Here is a 19,783-nt window from a genome sequence, read left to right as displayed (position 1 = left end):
TTGATGCTGGATTACTGGAAATCACTGTTTTTCTCCTGAAGAAATTCCATTAACATATCCATTTAATCTATCTACCTATTCTCCTTTTTCCTGGTTTTATCCAATAAATTGGGAACAAAAGACATTCTGATTTCTTTTTTTTCCGTCTTGTCTCGTTCCAACACCTATTCCATATTCTCCTTTTTCATCTTGTTCCCTAGTTTTGCTGTCAATGGTCATCTCCGTCCGATTGACTTCTCAGCACTCATTTTGACATGAATGACCTTTTTCTTGTCGAATTGAAATGAAACGTATTGCATAAACTTTGGTTTTTGTTCATCTTTTCTTTTCCATTTTTTCTTGTTTGACACTCATTCATTTTTGTTTCATGTATCATCATTCCATCTTGTAATCTTTTCCTACAACATCAAAAATCCATCAGATAATTGATAAGAACTGATATCTCATTCCATTCTGTTCCCACCCATTTTTGCAAGTTTTTTTTCTATTTTCATTATTTTGGAGCGAACAATTTCTTTTTGCCATTTACCTTCGATGTGTTCGTTTCAACGCAAAAATAGAATGATCAAGTAAATTCTGGAAATATAACAAAAACACCGGAAAGCAGAAAACATATTCCAGGAATAGAGCTGTTTTTCATTGTTTATTATTCATTGTTACTAGATTAACACTTTCAGAAAAAAACGAAGTTTTGTTACTTTTTCGTTTTATTCTATAAACTTTTTCTGGAAAAAGAGAAAAAAAATAACTGAAGAACAAAAACTACTCTTTTTTCAATTTCCGTTCCAGAATGAATGGACGTCAACATCATTAAAAGTAATGAAATCAGAATACGTTCATCAATTCTTTCTTCCTCATCGCCAAGTTTCGAGAGTCATTTTTGGACGTTTCCGTTGCGTTTACCCAATCTGAGTCCAACAAAAGAAGGCGTGGGGCGAGAAAGGAAGAATGGAAGACGTCATCATTCGCCTTCTTGTGCTTCAGATGATGATGCGAAAAGGAAAAGAGAAGTTCGCAGTTTTTTGAAAGAGAGATATACCAGTTTTCAGTATTTCTCAATCCAAAAACATTGAGCTTTAGTGGTTATTCCTTAGAAATCAGTGTTTTGTTTCCTATTTGTTACTGTTGTTCTGAAGATCTAACCCCCACCGTTTGCTATTCACGTCGAGTAAGTCTTAAAAACTATAAGACATAATACATTTTTCTTCTCGATTGCATTTCAGCTTCATTTTTTCGTATCCATACAGAACATTACGAATTTTCTTTTTTTTTCTTGACAGCGTTTTGTACTAATCTTGATCCTACTGTATACTTCCTTGCTTCCGGCCACTATACACTTCTAAAAATAATTCCAAGTATTTAGTATCCAGTCAAATTTCTATTTCTATCTGGAATCTATTCTTGTTGTTTTCTATTTTTCAATTCGTGAATTCCGGGGGTTTGATCAAACCACATTAGATATTTATCTGGTCAGTAGGCGTTTTTTCACACACATTTCGAGTATCCGCGGCTATTAGAGCTCAGAATTCGACACTTTTCCAATTTTTTTTGTTGCAGAAATTGCTATTTGAATTCTCATTTTCTCACTTTCTGAGGTTTTCTTCTCCAAAGATCTTTCTAAACTTCTGAAACCAATCAAACTTCTCCAACTTCTCTTATCAATGGTATAGATCAGTAAACGTGAGGAACAAGAATTTTAGGTTGAAGACTAACTTTTATTGGGTTTTCGTGGAAATAAGATGGCTCAAACTGAAATAGATATAGCTATTTCTCCGGTATTCTTCCCTCTATAGGAATAAAATAACATAAGAAGAGTCTATAAAAATTTGAGATGTTTTTTGAAATTAAAAACTGCATTTCAGAATACTTAATTATTTTTTGTTGTTTTTCATATCTTTTCTCATTTTATCCGCTTCAATGCTTTCCATTCAACTGTTATTATTTTCAGACAATCTCATAATTAGTTGACGGAAATCAGGTCGACGCAATGTCGTCGACGAGCAGTATATGCTCTTCAAATGATGCTGATTTCATCGTTGACACACGGATTCCGTCGTCGATTCGAAGGGATATTGATCGATTTTCAGTCTTCATAAATCGGCTGAGAGCGACTTTGGATCTCAATTCATCCGTAGTTGGTTAGTCTGAAATAGAAAATGAATGAGCTTCGAGGGAGGCTATCAGAGTTTTGTAAGATTGGGTATTTAATCTTTCTGGAAGTTCAGTATAACTACCTAGTCGAACATTGAAGAAAAAAGCCTTACCATTTTCTTGCAGACGGTGAATCAATGTGTGTGAATGTTCATGCATCTTTGGAAATGGTGTCTGAATCGATGCGAGACTTATTCAAATATCCTCAATTCAAGACGAATCCCATCATTTTGCTGTCTCTTCAACTTGTGCAAGCCGTCAAAGGTAGGTGTGTAAGTGCTCTCTTACGAGAGCATCTTTTCTCTCTCTTCGGGGAAAAACGCCTCTTCTCCACACATTTCTCATTTAATTTTACTCTCTCTTTTGGAGAAGTAGGCAAAAAAAGTTGTTTTATGTGTGTAGTGGTGCATCATCACAGGAATACTAAACATATTTCATTAGGCCAATGTTCATTTTATTCATCAGTTCTTCAATTCATCATATTTCCCTCTCCATAAAACCCAGAATTTGATCTGAAATTGTCTTGATTCAGACTTGAAATTCGATACGTGCTCAGTGGATACGACACCAGTGCTGAACATTATCGATCAGTTGGAATCAGCTGTTTTAAACATCATTCTGTGAGTTCTTCTTCTTTTTCTCATTTCCCACACACACATTTTTTCTCACCTCGTTCGTTTTACCCATCACTTTTCTCTGATCATTTGTCTTTCTCTTCTCGATTTTTGAAACTTTATTTTGGAAAAAAATACCTGAATCTCTTTTCGTTGCACAGAAATACAAAAACACATACAAAAAAATGAGAGAATATGGATTTTGAACGAGGAAGGAGTTGGATCAGGTAAGATTTTGCAGAAATATTTGCAGAAAAATCATATCAAATTCTGATAGTTGAATTCGAAAAAAGATAGATTTTATGTTTGCTGGAAAAGAAATCTGTGAAACACGAGGAAAAATTTGCATTCATTTTTTTCCATACCATTCCATTTTTCCCAAAAAAAGAAAAAAACAATAGTTTACGAGCTGCATTTCTGTTTTACAATAGATTCATTGCCATCATTTCATTCAACCATGCGATTCCAAATATCACGGATTTTTCGAATTTTTAGAAACAGAAATCGGTGAGACTCTTCCTTTTTAATTCCTTTTAAAACCTTTTCCTTTCCCTTTTTAAATTAGGGAGATTTTGAGTTCGCACACTTCTGGAAATGGTAGGGAAAAGTGTTCTCACAGTCTAGACTGAAAGGATAAAATGTATAAAATACCGAAAAAGGAATTTTATAAACTTTGGTTTTTGTTCTGAGAATTTCTTTTCGAATTCTAGAATTTTCGAATTAAAACAGCGTTTTTTATGGTGAGTCAGAGCTGATACTAATCAGAACCGCTTTTTCGTATTTCTTTTGATTCAGGTTATCTCAGAATCGTACCAGTTTAAATCTGGGAAGTTTCGTACTGAATCTGAAGTACAAGTACCCTGCAGCTCACGATTTTCACAATTTTTGTCTGTTTCATTGAGAAGGAAAAATCTGAAAACTGGAAAAATGTTATCATCCCCCATCTGATTTCAGAAGTTATTGTTTTTTATTCAACAAATCGTTTCCAGAAACCGTCACATTGTCTCATCAGTTCATCATACACCCAGTAGAAGTTCCACATTAGGACGTTGGAAACAGAATGTAAGTTTCTTTTTGTTTTCACAAAAATGCTCTCAAAACCATGTTTTTTGGTAGGAAGAGCTCGCTTTTTCTTCGTTTATATACACATATATACATATATATTTTGTTTGTGTATGTGTCAATCCTTCGTCTTCTTCTTTTCTTTTTTCTCTCGTTTCACCTTCTTGTTCTTTTGAATTATTTTTCATAGTTTCCCCTCTTTTTGTTCCTTAAACGTTTCTTTATTCTTCCTTTTATACTTGAAATATCAGTTTTTCTGAAATGTGGTCTCCTTCTCCAAAGTATCGTTCTTATACGAGGGTGAGTTGAATTCGAGAGAAAATGAGTCATACTGTAGAGAAAAAGAAAAAAGGAGGCGTTTGTGAAATGAAAGAAAAATAGAAATTTGTAGTTCATAAGAAGAAAAAAGAAGGAGAGAGCGTCGTACAAATATTAGAATATCAGCTCGTTTATTTCTTTTTTTTTCCATTTCCTTCTTTCATTTCTCACTAAAATTTGAGTTCAAACACAAGATTTTTGGCATCCAATTTATTTGTTTTCAAAACTCCGCCCATTTCAGAACTCAACTGATTCATATCTCCGGCACAGTGGATCGCCCAATTCAATATCACAAACATTGCAAAGGAGGCACTCAACTCACCAAACACATCCAGATCCAAATGATCGTAAGTTTCTGAATTCCATCAAAAGTTTGATGTTTTCTGAGATTATTTTGATTCCACGTCATCGTTTGGAAATAACAAAATGACGAAAAAAAACTATGAATAATAGTCGAAAATAACATGATTTCAAAATTGTGAGGTTTAGGTTTTGTAACAGAGAATGTCAAACCAATTTAGCTTTTTCCCCGTTTATCATTAACTTCGTGCCCAACAAATATGTATTTCTAGAAAAATGTAGTTAACTTCAATCTTTCTAGTTTCAGAATCGACTGAAAAAGTGATGGAGATCGACAAATTGCTGATCTCCCGAGCTGATGGTGTCGACGTGGCATTTGAGAGAACGAAAGCATGGAGCACTTACAGTAAAGATGTGATAGCATACGTGAGAGCACGAATACAATTGGAACAAGATCATGCAAGAAAAGTACATACACTGGTCGATACTTCCCGAAGAGATATCAATAAAGTGAGTTCGTTCTGATAATTTTGAATCTATCAAGTAGATTTTCAGCCATTCATGCCGTTAAGGGAAATATTTGAAAACTCATTCGACACTGAAGTGGAAATGGTAACACATACAAAGGAAACAACGGAACATTTAAAAGATCGGGTTGTGGAGGCATTAGATGCACGAAGAAAAGAACACGATACGGTTAGAAATGCATTGAAAGTCGAGTGGACGAAAGCAATGAAAGCATTGGTAAGTTGAGGAGTTCTTGAGATGATCTTGACTTGAAACAATTCCAGCATGACAGTGAAGAAGCTTACGAAAAGTCAAAAATCACTTTGCGATTACGGGAAGATGCGCTGAAAAAGGCAAGAGAAAGTTGTCTACGAACTGAAAGTTCACCTCCAGAACGGGAAGCTTCGAGAAGAAGAAGAGATTTGGAGAAGAAGAATCGGGCAGTTGAAGAGGCTATGATCAAGGTAAGATTTGTTTTTGATCTGGAGCAAAAAGGTCTCCTCAAAACGTTTGAATATTTGGCATATTGTAGTTATGTGAATGCGTGGTGAGAGTATGGCATGCTAATGTAAGATTTGAATCAGTCATAACAATATTCTTTTCGGGTTTCATCTGCTCGTTAGATACAGGGTGGTTTTAAAATAGACACATCCATGAAATCTGGTCACAATGATCCGTCTCACAACTCAATTTTCACCTGTTCAGGTCGTTTCTAAAACCGTGACCTGGTCGTTTATGTTTTTGTATGATTTGTGTATGATTTCAGAAGGAAGAAGCTGAGAGACAGGTGATGACAATAACAGCTGAATTACGAAACAAAAGGAGAAGCATCGATAAACTGAAAGTGAGTATTCATAAATGGTTTGAAATTGTTGAAACAGTGAAATTCAATCGTCTATTTCTTATTTTTCCTCTTCATTAACTGATCCATCTGCAAATGGCATGAGTTCTCCCTTTTTATCTCTCTTTCTCTTTTTCTCATCCACTATTTTGTATCCACCCATGAAACTCAATAGGCAGCAAAAAGTGCTGAAATAATTGATAAGGCGGTCACCGTCGTCGTCGCGGTGGTAGTGGGACGACTGCGTGGGAAACGAAAACCGCTTTTTCTTCTTCTTCTTCTTCTCTTCGTGAATTCTATATTGACGTGGCACGAAAACGGGGGAAAAGAGAGAGTTTAGGCCCCTGTGAGCTCTCTTGAGTTCAATTTCCCGCAATTTCCGTTTTGAAACCTTTTCTCGCTTTCAATCAATTTCCTTTCATCCATTTTTTGGATTCAATTGTAACTTCTCATTCTGGAGTTTTCTTTCTTTTTGAACAATTCCTGAAAAGTGTTCATTGCTTTCGAATCTCTTCTTGTTGAGTCAGTTGTATTCCATTTCTGTGAATATAATTTGTATTTTGGGAGAAAACTAAAGTTGTAGAGAAAATCCGATAGTTCCTAAGTCTGTATGTCCGTTCATTAATATCTTGATGTATGTACCTCATCTGTGAGAGCTCGACAAGTTAAGAAATCCGAGCATTCTAACTGAAAACGTGATCATTAATCAGAACGATTTACTAATTTTGCATACGTGACATTTCTGGCTATGCCACGTCTTAAAATGATGTGATGGTCTACTGAAATGCGATATCCACAGAGTGAGAAGAATGAGGCATTCAGAAAAAGAAGACCACGGGCGTGAGAATTGACTCACTGGGAGAACAAAGTCACCATAAACAACAAAGTCATTTTAGACTTTCAGCTTCTAAAAGTTAGAATTCTTGAGAGTTCAGATGCCTCTGTTTCTAACGTCTTCAGATTCTTCCATAAATTCAGAATTCAATTTCATTGTCTACTTTTCCATCTCTTCATCTTTTCCAGTATTTCATTTGATATTTGTTCTTTTTCCATCCCATCTATCTTTTTCTCTTCGAGCAATCATCGCCTTCTCTCTTTCTCTTCATCATCATCATCATCATCCGTGCTCCCGAGACGTCGTCCACGAGTAATCAAGTTTTGGTGTGCAGCTAAAAGAGCAAGAATAGCATATGAGACGAAGAGACGCAGACATTTCCCGTTTTTGGGCAAAAAGAAGAAGCAGCAGTAGAAGAAGAAGAAGCACGCGACGACGGCATCGAAGTAGAAGTAGAAGACGACGAAGATGATGATGATGATGATGAGAATGAACGAAAAGTCATCAAGTCATCCAATGATTACTTCTTACTCTCGTCCTTCTTCTGCATCCATTCTATCTGGGAACAGAGAAGACTTCGGATTCCGACTTTTTGAACGACAGGGAATTTGGCCAACACACTGAAATGGCTATCCTCTTTCAGAAGATCTTTGTCAACTGTGATTCTAAGAAGAATCAGAATAGACAAATATAACGTCACTGGCTCAAAAACTTTTCAAAATTACTATTTTCTTTATGTATTTTCAGTCGACTTCTCTATTACTCACCTATCATTAGCGCCTTTCATTGAACACAAAAACACACCATTCCAATTCATTTTTTGTCTAGTTCCTGTCCTTCCTTCTCTTGAGTTAACAATCCTAATTTGTGATGCTGTACAGCTTCGCTCCTCTCTTCACTCATTTCTCTTCATTTTTCTTTCCCCAGTTTTTTCCACTAATTATTGATTTGTATTTTGCCTGTGTGTTGCCTTTGCTCTCACTCCTCTTTCTCTTCGTTTTTCCCTTTTTGTTTTCACTTGTCCATTCCGAGAAATTACCTATGAATACCTAGTAAGTTTTCATTTCATGAGAAATCAATGTAGGATACAACACTTGTGATTGAAGTCGTCAAGGTCGCGGAGCGCCGACACATCTACGTTTGAGCAGCCAACATTGATCTCCGTGGATTCAAAACTGGAAATATTTAAGATAGATTTATCACCGAGAAAATAACTCTTTAATTTCAAAGTTCTTGTGGCAGTTCGAGGCGGAACTCGACAAAATGGCTCAGAGATCATGGTTTCAATTGTATTGAACCAGTTGAAATTACTGTAGGTTGAAATTACTGAAAGTATAAAAGACATAAGCTCAGTAGTTCTAACCAAGTCAGTCAGTGAGCCATACAAGCAAATCTAGGAAATCTTTGAAACTGAAAATCTCTGAACCCAATATTTACCTATTGAAGCAAAAAACACGCGTCAGTGTCAACTTCTCTTCTTCTTCTACCACCCGTCCTTGTCCCCTTTTTCCTTTCGCCAAAATTGGTGTCACCTCGGTGGATGCAGTCCATAAATCGTCCTTTTTCGGGCTCTCTCCCCCTTCCAAGCTCCCAACTTTTTCCCCCGTCCGCTTCCGTTTTTCTATCTTTTTTTCTCCCAACTTTCTATTCTCTTTCAATATTTCTGTCCTTCCAAATGAACCTTTTTCGGAGGGCAAAAAAAGAAGACCTTTCCTAGTTTTTTCTTCTATCTTTCTCCTTACTCATTCTCAACTTTTCTGCTCTCAATTCATAAGTTTTTTTCTTATTCATATCTCATTCTTCTTCTTATTCTTCTTTTTTTCTTCTCATTCTACTTTTCTACTACTTTTTTTCCATTTTCGATGTCGTCGATGTCTACATTTTCTTCATCTTCTCCGTTTTTCTCCCGCTTCGGGAGGTCCTTTTTCCTTTCTCATGTCGATATTCATTCGTTCTTGCTGTTCCATTCAACCTTTTTATTTTCAGAGAGACACACACACACACACACTATTTCTCCCCGTTTTTTACCCCCGTCGTTCCTACCCGTTTTCTCATTTTTCTTTTAGTCCATTTTTCAGTTTATTGGAATTGGATGTCAATACGAAACGAAAAAATAGACTAGAACCGGGATAGAATTTCAGATGAAATGAGTTACAGTTCACGGAAGATTTTAGTTTTGAGATTTTTTGAGATGTCATCTCCATGAAACAGAAGTTAAAAAATCATGTCGTTTTGTTTTCTCAGATATAAGATATCTTCTTATCAAACTTTGCTATATCTAAAACGAATGTACAGTATATTTATAACACTAGTGAACAGAATTACTCCTCGAATAGTGGGATACTACTGAATATCTTGAAACTGTTGTCTAGGTAACCTATTGTATCATATTTAAAAATTTTGTTTTTAACTTTTGTCTTGCTGATGCCGTAAGCCACGCCTGTCAGACAACATTTCCTCTACCAAACACACCAAAGTTTCGATCTCAAAATTTAGATCGCAACAGTTAGAAACAATTATTAATTAAATCATCCATGAATTTCATTGATTGATGATCGTTTTGGCCTGTTCGGCAATATTTCAGAAGTATTGAGCTCGTCTAGACGTTTCTGTGTTTTCTGAGTATCTCTTCCATCTAACGACCACAAACCTCGAATCCCTTGGCAAAGGAGTACTGTACTCCCATACTATCTTCATTTCCCTGGAGATCATTCGAGAGAATCTCGAGATATAAGAACATGAGTTCAAATTTAATCAACAACAAAAAGTCTCTAGTTTTCTGCTTTCATACTTTTTATTGTTGTTACGCAAGAAAGAAAAAACGACGGCACGACAACAAAACGTGTCGCTTCTTCTTCTTTTTCTTCTTCTTTTCCATCGTTGTCCCCCACGTCTTCTGCTTCTTCTGCTTATGCTCCTTAAAACGCTTCATCCACATGTTTATTTATAGAATCATCACATTTCTCGCCCTTTTTTCTATTTCTACTTTTGTTTCTTACTTTTCCTTCTTATTCCAGAATTCTCATCACTGGAATCTCATCTCTGTTCGAATACTCTTTTTTGCTCATTCAATCTTTCTCTCCCATTTTTGGAAGGTGTCTTATTTCATGCCAACTTCCCGTTTTGGCTCCAGAATACATGTTTATAGAGTGTGTAGATTCTGGAATCTGAGAATCAATTCTCAATGAATTGATATCCGATACTTGCATCCATCTCCTCCTCCAGGTTTCAATTTTTTTGACAGACAGAAGATGTCATTTATGATTCCCTTTCATTGATGTTTCTACGTTTTGACAACACCTAGACTACCGTAATCTGACGTCTTTATACTAATTCGAATTAGGTCTCTAGACTGACAAAAAGTTTAGTTTAAAGAAAAAAAAGCGAGAATCAGTACCTACTCGTTATTAAAATATACTTCTAAAAATGAGACATTCTTGATGAAATGGGTTATGCAAAATAGGCGGAGCTAATTCCATTGTTAACGCTTTTAGCTCGAATTCGAGTTGAATCTGAATCTTTCCTCAATTTTGTTTGTGTGCACTACCGTAATCCGTAGGTTCTACTTTTCGATTCTGCTAGAATTTAATTAGAAAAAGTACACGCGTCTTCTGATTCAAACTTCTTGATGCATCAGATCAAACTTTTTATGAGATTCGTCAATCCTCGTGATTGAAAACTTTTCTTCAAACTCCTTGATTTCTTTTGCTCATCGTGTACTTTTCATCTCTTTTAGAATTCTATTCCAGTATCACATATTCTCTTCTTTGGTTTCAGTTGTCTCTATTGCGGTTTCTTTATCTTCTCCTTCTTCTTTTTTCTACCTCTAAAACTCGGTGTTTTGGTATGTGTACCCAATAAAAATCTCATAAATCCCGTCGGTATCCATGGCGTTTTCCTCTTTTTTCTTCTGGAAACTCACGTGATTTCCAGTCCATTCTCCCTTTTCCCTCAACGACCTCATATTCCATGACCACAGAATTTTTTTTATCCCAGACCCCCAAGTTCTTTTTTTCTTCTCTGTGTGCATTTTGTGCTTCCATCTCAAGTCACTTCCTTTTATCATCTGTTTGAATCCTTCTCTAGAGCCAAGCCAAACCAAAAAAACTAGAGAAGAAAGAACCAACACAACACCTACTCGATAATATGTTTTCCCTTTGGGAATTCTTTTTTGGACACAATAATACTAGAATTCGTGTTGCAGGAAAGCATAGTCGAACGGCTTCGTGAGCTCATATTCCAGTGTGAGCAGACAACAAAGGCGTGCACAGTTCATTATTTCACGGTGAGTGCACTTTTTCATTTTTTATATTTTTGTTTTGATCTTTGTGGGAAGAATGAATTTATGGGCTGGTGAGATTTGAAAATGCAAACAAGTCTCCAGGAAATTTGAACCCGACATGAATGAAGTTGGGATAGAATATAATTTTTATTAGATTTGAAGACCTGTGAGCAAGGTTTACGTGTTTCCAAATAGTCCAGGGAAGCGTAGAGTGGTTCTGATTCGGAGCAGCATACAATTTGTTCCCCAATACGAAAATTGTTCTCAATACTTGTAGCGTCTCTTGACTTTTAGTCAGAAACACGAACTGCTCATTCCAATTCGTTTGACTTTTTTCAACTTCAACAGAGCCCATTTTCTTGGAATTCAGAATTCTAAGAAACAATTTCATCAGTGTCCAAAAATATCTATTCTTGAGTTTTTTCTCAACTAAAAATATTCCATTTCTCCAATAAAAATGAATACATTTCACCAATTCAATTTTATTTTGGAACTCTTTTTTCTGCTGCAAATTCGTTCCGGTGAATCATTTTGGTGTTGGTGGTGGGTCACAAGTGATCGGCAGAATAAAGAAGTGAGGGGGCGAAATTTAATTAAATGCCCTCCTGACCCATCTATTTTTCTGCATTCGCTCATTGATGCCCTTAATAGAAAAAGTATTCGCATACCAACTTCATATTTACCCCCATTCGTTTCTCTTCATTTTAACTCTTCTGGTCATCAATGATAGAACTGGTAAAATTAATCAAGTGTTCCAATTAGGAAATCAATTAAATTTCCAGTTAATTACATCTTCGTTTCAGTCACTGGCGGCGCTTTGGGCGCGATTGCCGGGAGCATTTCACGAATTATCGAATGCGACAAGAGACTATCAACCAGGTACCGAGTACATGGCATTCTTGCAAACTCTGCCCACTCGAGCTGCCAGTAGTAGCAGCCTTGTCAGGTACTATACGATATCTTCCATTTCTTTGAGTTGTTTCAACTAATTACAGATCGGATCGTTCGATTGACGAAGGTGTAGCATCATGCGATGGGTCATCTTCATTAACATCTCTTCGAAGAAATGCAATAAATCCAGATGACGAGGGAGCACTTCCTGATACAAAAAGACATAAGAAAACTAGCTACGGTATTCATTTCACTTCGTTCAATGACCCAATTCCGTTTTTTCCAGCTGGTCGAACATTCGATAACCATGAAATCTCGACTGCAGCTCAATCTCATCACATTCAACGAACAGTTCAACCATCGAAATGCTCTGCTTGTGACACTTTGTCTATCCTTTACACAGTCCAGTGTATTGATTGTGGGGGACAATGGCATAAAGCTTGTTTTCCACGAGTGAGTTGTATCTTTTAAACTCAGTTTCCAACTCAATATTGCAGATTCAACAAGTATGTGGACAAGCATCAAAACTGGTCGATCGTCGAACATCGATATTTGGAGTACCTTTGAAAGGACTTCTTGAACACCAGAATAGGCATATCCCGTTGATTATCGAAAAGAGTATTGATCAGTTGCAGAGGCGAGGATTGAGAGCAAAAGTGAGTTTCTTGTGGTTGAATTGATCTAGATGGTTTGATGTTGACAGGGAATATATCGAACATGTGGTGTGAAGTCAAAAATCGAAGAGATCTGCAACTCATTCGAGCGGAGTTCTTCTGATGATGAAGTCTGTCTTGAAAATGAAAATCCAATGAACTTGGCTTCAGTTGTGAAGTTATATCTGCGGAAACTGCCTGAACCTCTTCTTACTTTTGAATTGTATGATGATTTCGTAAAATTAGGAACTGAATGTTGCTCTGCTCAAGCATCTGGATCGAATTGTGAAGAAGAGAAAGTCGAACAATTGAGACAACTTGTCAGAAAATTACCGGTGCATAACTACGAGACGCTCAAGTTTATTATGCTTCATTTGAATAGGGTTTCATGGTTTGTTCACTGATTACCATTTTATGAAACATGAAATGAAAATTTTTTAGGTTTCACGAAGTGAATCTTATGGGTGCATCCAATTTATCAACTGTAATAGCTCCTTCTCTAATATGGATGTCTCCGAAACGAATAGATCATACATCGGCAATTCGAGATGCACAATATACGAACAAATCGATTGAAGTGATGATCAGAAATTCATATACGATATTTGGAATGGATCGACAAGCTGATTGGCAGAGTTTCTTCTCTCGATACAGTGTTGAAGAGCCACCGAAAGAAGAAGAAGATTGTGGAAATGAATCTGATATTGAGGATGATATTGAAGATTTGGATGATCAGGATAGGTCAGATGACGATGAGGATGAAGCGATTTTCCTTCCTCCAACACCAGATATTCTGAAAGCGACAAGGAAACCAGTGGAACAGACTACGTCTCTTCCCAATCCAAAATGTTAGTTACATTTTACGGTGCATTTACAAGATGATTCTCGTACGATCGTCGAAAAATTTATTTATTTGCAAAAAAGATTGCGGTTTCCTGTTGGCTACCGTGAGGCTGCTCTAACATCCAACCGGCTAGTCTTCTAACAAGCGAAGACCTCATTGGCGGCGCTCCGAAGTTTTTTGAATTTTGAAGTAATCTTAACTTAGCCTAATCTAGGGGTGAGGCGGTTTTTACATCAATGAACCCTGCCATTTCGGTGTCTATGAAACCTCATACGGTTTGGTTGATGGAGCTCTTGGACCGGTGCATCATCACGAGCATTCACGGGAGCGTCCTATCCTTTTTGTTTATATTATATTTAATTATTAGTCATGTATTCTAAAGTTCGTCAACTATCGTATAGGAGATCAATCTAGAATCTAGATAGAAAGAAATGAGCGCCGCCTGTTTAGAATGAGAAACGCGGACGGTTATAAAGGGGAGGGTAGACAAGCGGACGACATATCCCGGGTTCCGCCATTCATCGTAGAATGCATAGGAAGTGGGCGGAGCAAATGTGGTGTTGGACAAGACGTGTTCTGGGAAGAGTGTAGATTTACGTGGAAATCTATTGATTTCTTCGTTTCATTCAAACTCTTGAACTTTTCGTTTGTTCTTTTGGATATTCGTGGTATCAAGTTCATGACACACTATGATTTATTCATAATCATATTAATTTCAGTGCCAGTAGAAAGAGTATCAAGTGGTCGACGATCAAATAACAATGAACCACCACCAACAGTTCAAAGAAGGACCACTGACGTGGCAAGACGAGGTGATATGGGTGATAAGAGAAAGAGTTATACAACATCGATCGTGATCGCTCCACGAGGTAAAAACTATTGAGGAATGAATTCTAGAAATGAAGAGATTTCAGATGGATCACCTGACCATGTAGATCAAATTCAGATAATCGAACGGGATGTTTATGACAAGAGGCCATCATTAGAACAGGAAAAGGTATGTTTTTTTCGATTCTAACCATTTGTTTCTTTTTCTCTCACTGATGTTCTTTCGATTGAGTTGTTGACACATTCCAATGTACTAACCACCTATTCCTGTGTGCAAAACTCTTAGAAAACGGTTGCAATCGGGTAAACAGAACAACAACAAAAACAGAAATCGAAAAAACCAGATGAGATTTGAATACTTGTTTTTGAGAACTCTGGAAGGAAGATGCGTGGAAATTCTCCTTTACTTCAAGAAATGTTTGCTGAGGGATCAGTAGGAAGGACAAGTAAGAGAAGGAAAAATATACGGAGGAATGAGAGAATGAAGCACATATTACATCCCTTTGCTCACTGATTTTTTCATTTTCAAAGATTTTGGGAAATCGGGATAGGAGACAACTTTCTCTTCTTCTTCCTTTTGGCTTTTTTTTCGGGATTTTGGTTCATTATTTTATAATTAAATTTCAATTTCGTTTCCTATCTCTATTTCTCTCAATCTCGATCCACACACCGCATACATGGCTCAATTTAATTCCCTCTTCACACACGAAAACAGAACGAAATAACTCTAAAAATGCATGGTGTTGATGAATTTCTTTGCAATTTTTAGTTGGTCTATTTGCAATTGACCAGTTTGTTCAGGTTGAATCAACACGTCTTTGATCGTTCCCAAGATGCTTCATTCCTTCTGCATGACCTTCTTCAAGCCGAGCATGATTCAAATAATTCAAATTCACTCACATTAGATCTCCAACTACATCGATAAACAGGTTTGCTTACCCTTTTTTTCGCTTACCATTTTATTTTTTCATTTTGTCATGAAGTTCCCTAGCTTCTTTTTGAAACCTTTTTAGTTCGGAACCCTCTTCTTTTTGAATTTTAAGTTCGATCCAAATCTCTCCCAACTAACTTTTTGATTTACTTTTACTTTTTCGATATGCTTCGATGGAAATCGAATTTTGTTGTGATATCTTTGTGAAATTAACATAATTTCATTTCAGTGCTACTCTTTGGCGAACGAATGTGTACAGTCTACGGGGGGTAACTCGGAAAACAAATCGAAATCATCGCTTTCTTCAACGCCAATCGACCGCCGAAGAGGAATTCGACGTGGTGGACGTCGAAATGAGCCGGAAAGGAATCGCGGTTCCGACGATGACGATTGTATCACCAATGACAATTCCACAACCCACCCAGAATAGTATGATCGTGTTTGCCGACGAGTTTGAACTTTTTAGAGATCAACCTGTTTCTTATGTGTAAATAATTGAGCAATTTGAACACATAATACGAAAAACACCGTGAGCAACAAGTTTCTAAAAATAAAATAATTTTTTGTATTATTTGTTTCGTATTGCTTCTTCTCCTTCTTCTTACCCTATTCCATATTTTCTCTCTTCCAAAAATCTCTGTTTTCCCTCCAAAAATTCATTTCGTTTTCTTCAAACAGTTTCTGATTCTCAACATATCCAATTTCTTCCAAAATGCAAAATTTCCAGAGATAATTTCTTGTTTTCTCCCGTTTTTCTCTCCTTGACAGCTTTAAAATTCTCCCATTGAAACCCTCATTTCCAAACATTTTGAGCTTTTCCTAGGCATCAATCTCCTCTTTTTTCCATAATTTTCTGAATTACATCTTGCCATTGTCTCTGGAAAAATCGTTTTCAATTTCTCTTCAACCCTATTCTTGCGTTTTGAACTCCGGGATTCTCATCAACTGTTTCTGTAAATAATTTCTTCTTTTTTCGTTTTGTTTTTTCTTTTTTCACCCATCTCTCCTTCAAGATTTCTATTTGACAATCATTTCAATGTTGCTACAATTTCAAAACAAATGTGAATGTACAACAATAAATATGTGTTTATTTGATATTTGAGAAGAAATTGACAAATCAATCAAAAAGATAAATAGTTAGAAATTCAAATAATAATAATAATAATGCATTTTATACTTTGGTGACAGTTACATCACCAGTGAATTGTGCTTTGTAGTTCATTGCCATCTTCTGGAGGAAAGTGCTCTGAACGATATTCCAGTAGAAACGAGTTGCTCCGACATTGCTGACAGTTACTCGGAGGGTCACGTGGTATGGAGTGTAGGTCAATATAGCTCCTGCAAATGTATAATATAATTGTGTTTAGACTTATTCTAAAGATTTCTCCACTTCTCTTCAGTTACAAAATTCCCACCAGTAGTGACTCCAGGTGCCGTCGCAACAAGTGCTCCTCCTTCCACTTTTCCGTATAGACTTCCAGTTGGAGTAGTAGTTTGTGGATTCTCGACTTGAATCGGTTGGAAATCATTGGCAATATTTACTCCTTGAGTTTGAACGTTTGCAGCGACCAATGCTTCCAGCATCTGAAATTTCGCTTTTTAGAATATTTGAAACACTTTTGGATAAACTTACAGCAGCATTCAATTCAGCATCAGCCCTGTTTTTAGCAGTTGAAGTGTCATTTGATTGTCCAACAAAATACCAAATAGCTTGACTTGTAACTGACGGAGTTGAAGGGAAGTATGTCCATCCGACTGGCGGACTGATTTGCATTGAGAATACTGGATTAGCAATGTATTCAGAATCAGTAGAAGATCCACAGGCATTCGATAAATCCACGTGGAGGATAACAACAACGACAGCAAGCAGACAGAGCTTCAACATTTCTAGAACAGAATGAAGAATCTCGCTTCGAACGGTTCTCTTTTATATGTTTTGGAGGCAGTGTTTGATGGGGTTGTAACCGTATAGTCTAGGAGTGTTCTGTTAGTTTTTATTTGGAAAAGTTTCTGTTAAAAGTAGATTTACAATTTAAATTGTTGTAAAATTATATACAATTGTTTGATTTTGAACTTCAATTTCTTCTTGTTTGAGCACTTTTCTTCATACATCAGGAATACTACCGTAGTCTGTCTAGAAATCCTTCGATTTTATCTTCAATCCCATTGCTCATTTACACATTTCCAAAGATAATATAATCAAAACATTAATTCGAGAAGCATGACTCGCCTAGTCTCATTTATTCAATTTTATCTTCTTCAGTATATCTTCACCTTCTTCTTTTCCTTCTTCCAATCAAAATTCATCGTCGATTGAGAGCCGCTTTTCAAAACAAAAGACAACTTTTCTCGTACGCACTGCCGTCCGAATGATGATAGAAAAAGAAAGTGAGAAACGAGGAAATTGAGAAAAAAGAGAATCCCTTTTCTCTATATAAAATGATAGTTCTCCAATGTGTGTAACACTCTCTTGCAACTTTTTCTGTTCCGATGGAGCAATACTTTTCCAAATTAATACTATCTTTGGGTCGCTCTCTTTAAATTGATTTCACGTGTTGAAGTTTCACAAAGGATGTGAAATTTCGAGATTTGGATTTAGTTGTCACCCTATCTTCAAATATCTCGATGGTTTTAGCTTGCATTTTCAGTTTAGACTTCAGATCAAATTCAATCTTACAGAAAATCGTAGCTTGTCTTACTGTATCAAATAGTTCTTGATATCCTCCACTTTTGCTGATTGAAGGTTCAACTTGATTCAAATATTGGTCAACAGAGAAAATAGTTATGGGATTTGGACCAACTACTTATATTTCTGTTCCATGAGCAGTTTCATTTTTTTACAGTTCATTCACAATCAGTTCTCAAATACGCATTTTCCTCTGTAAAAAGCTACCACCGCATGTTGTTGTTTAAGGATTCGAGTCTACATATACCGTTACTGTGTCAGGTCGTCACTTGATTATTTACTTATTCCCGTCAGAAAACTCTCAAACTTCCGTAGGATATCAATGAGCTGCATCTAAGCATTAGGTTTTGTAAAGTGGTAATCATCAAGAAAAACCAAATCAGTTACTACCATCATAGGGTCAGTTCAGTTTGAACCTAAAAACGTGGTGTCTATAGATAAAGAAGATAAAAATAGAGAGAATCTCTTTCTCTTTTTGTTTCTTCTCCTCCCGTTTTCTCTCCTGATAGTCTTTTTGTTGGTGGTAGTAGAGAGCGTTGAGTTCGTGGGTCCGTTGTAACAGGTGAGTGACGCAAAGAGAGTCTCTTTTCTATTGCCTTCAAGAAATCACCACAATGTCGCAGATTTTGTGTCCAAGATTTCTGTGTTTCTATATTTCTCTTTTTCGATTTTCACACTATCCCTCACAACAATCTTCTCAAAATAAATACGAAATTCACACCTGTTCCTGACTCCTTATTGGAGCATCAACATCATTAATATTCTGAGTAGAATCTAGAATTTTGGAGATAGAAATGAAAAAAAAATTCTTAAAGGAATGCAAGTGACACACAGAGAAGCAGAGATCTTTTTGTTTTGCAAACTTGTGTCATTCGATAGACACACACGGACCTTCAAAACTGAACTGACACGAGCAAGCAGGGAGAAAAAAGAACAATTTATTTCTCTAATACTAATTCGAATAAGTTCAATAATCGATAGAAGGTGACAAAGTTCGAATATCAAGTTACTATTAAAATGAGCTCGAAGTGTGACCTACCCCTGGCTCGTGATTTTCGGAAATGAGATATCTTAGCCGACAAAATGACAAAATATTCTAACTGAATCTAATATTTTCCCTTATTTTTGAGATTTCAAGAATGAATTTCCTCCCAGTTCCTTTGTTCCATTTTTCTTACTATTCTCTGCATTTTTCTCATTTCAGACTGACTGATGACTGCATTCCGGATCTCGTTAATTTTCAATGACTGATAGTTTTTCCAACATAACAACTCTCAGCTTTTCTTCAGAAAACATAAAAATCGTCATGCTTGCCGGGAAATCTTAAAGTTTTCTTTCTTGTTAAAATAGTTGATGACTCTCTTTCTTCATTTTCAGAAAACTTGAAGTAATATTATGCACATAATTATCATAACTTTTCAACGATTATCTCGTAAAAGATTTTTGAAAGATAGTGTCGTCTATTTCTGCTGAGTCACTAAAAGTTTCCGGAGCACTTATCTTCACTGCTAAAAGTATTTGTTCTTTTATTTCTCGTTCTATTTTCTTTTGTTTTTTCTTCGTTTTTAATGCACTTATTCGTTCATCCAAATGCTCCGATGATCTCGTCTCCATGAGACTTTGAAATTGCTTTCAAAGCACTTTATGGGTTCTCTTTTTCTGAATATTCTATTAAAACTTGTTCCAGAAAGTTTCCATGCATTAAAAAAGTCATTCCTAAAAAAGTTTGAATAGATGATAATTGCTAAAATTCAGGAGAATTGCTTCAAGGAAGTAATTTTAAATTTCAAAAGGCAAAACCAATAGAAAAGTCATAATTGATGTTGAAACTACGATCCAAAATTTAATTATGAAATAATTGTAAAACTGTTGTGCGGTAACAGCACAATTTTAGCTGAACTTATTGAATCTTTGTGTGAAAAATGCATTCAATTATTCTGAAATAGGAATCGGGGTCCATTGGCTTTCGTTTTCAATTGAAATTTTTCTTCGTTCTGATACTTTCTGTACTCTCTAAAACCCAGTGATAACTTGTTCTCC

The 19,783-nt window shown here is 36.2% G+C and overlaps 2 protein-coding genes across 2 annotated transcripts; one reads left to right on the top strand and one right to left on the bottom strand.

Annotated features, from left to right (window-relative positions):
• Positions 1–1,987: 1,987 nt before the first annotated feature.
• GCK72_005681 (uncharacterized protein) lies at positions 1,988–15,487 on the top strand (the record flags this gene model as incomplete). The annotated part of the gene is made up of 19 exons (XM_053725283.1): positions 1,988–2,138; positions 2,278–2,415; positions 2,684–2,771; positions 3,755–3,827; positions 4,387–4,492; positions 4,753–4,955; positions 5,001–5,189; positions 5,237–5,416; positions 5,719–5,796; positions 10,833–10,913; positions 11,714–11,856; positions 11,906–12,042; positions 12,088–12,254; positions 12,299–12,457; positions 12,505–12,845; positions 12,896–13,302; positions 14,018–14,167; positions 14,213–14,295; positions 15,287–15,487. 19 exons carry the CDS (start codon positions 1,988–1,990, stop codon positions 15,485–15,487), a joined length of 3,075 nt encoding a protein of 1,024 aa, XP_053589477.1.
• A 741-nt stretch (positions 15,488–16,228) lies between these two features.
• On the bottom strand, positions 16,229–16,942 carry GCK72_005680 (uncharacterized protein; the record flags this gene model as incomplete). The annotated part of the gene is made up of 3 exons (XM_003116753.2): positions 16,229–16,395; positions 16,473–16,641; positions 16,691–16,942. 3 exons carry the CDS (start codon positions 16,940–16,942, stop codon positions 16,229–16,231), a joined length of 588 nt encoding a protein of 195 aa, XP_003116801.2.
• Between the last annotated feature and the right edge of the window lie 2,841 nt (positions 16,943–19,783).

Source organism: Caenorhabditis remanei, chromosome II (assembly GCF_010183535.1).
Source record: "Caenorhabditis remanei strain PX506 chromosome II, whole genome shotgun sequence".
Taxonomy (NCBI): domain Eukaryota; kingdom Metazoa; phylum Nematoda; class Chromadorea; order Rhabditida; family Rhabditidae; genus Caenorhabditis; species Caenorhabditis remanei.
The sequence above is the reverse complement of the archived record's forward strand: the minus strand, read 5'-3'. Positions and strand labels throughout refer to the sequence as shown.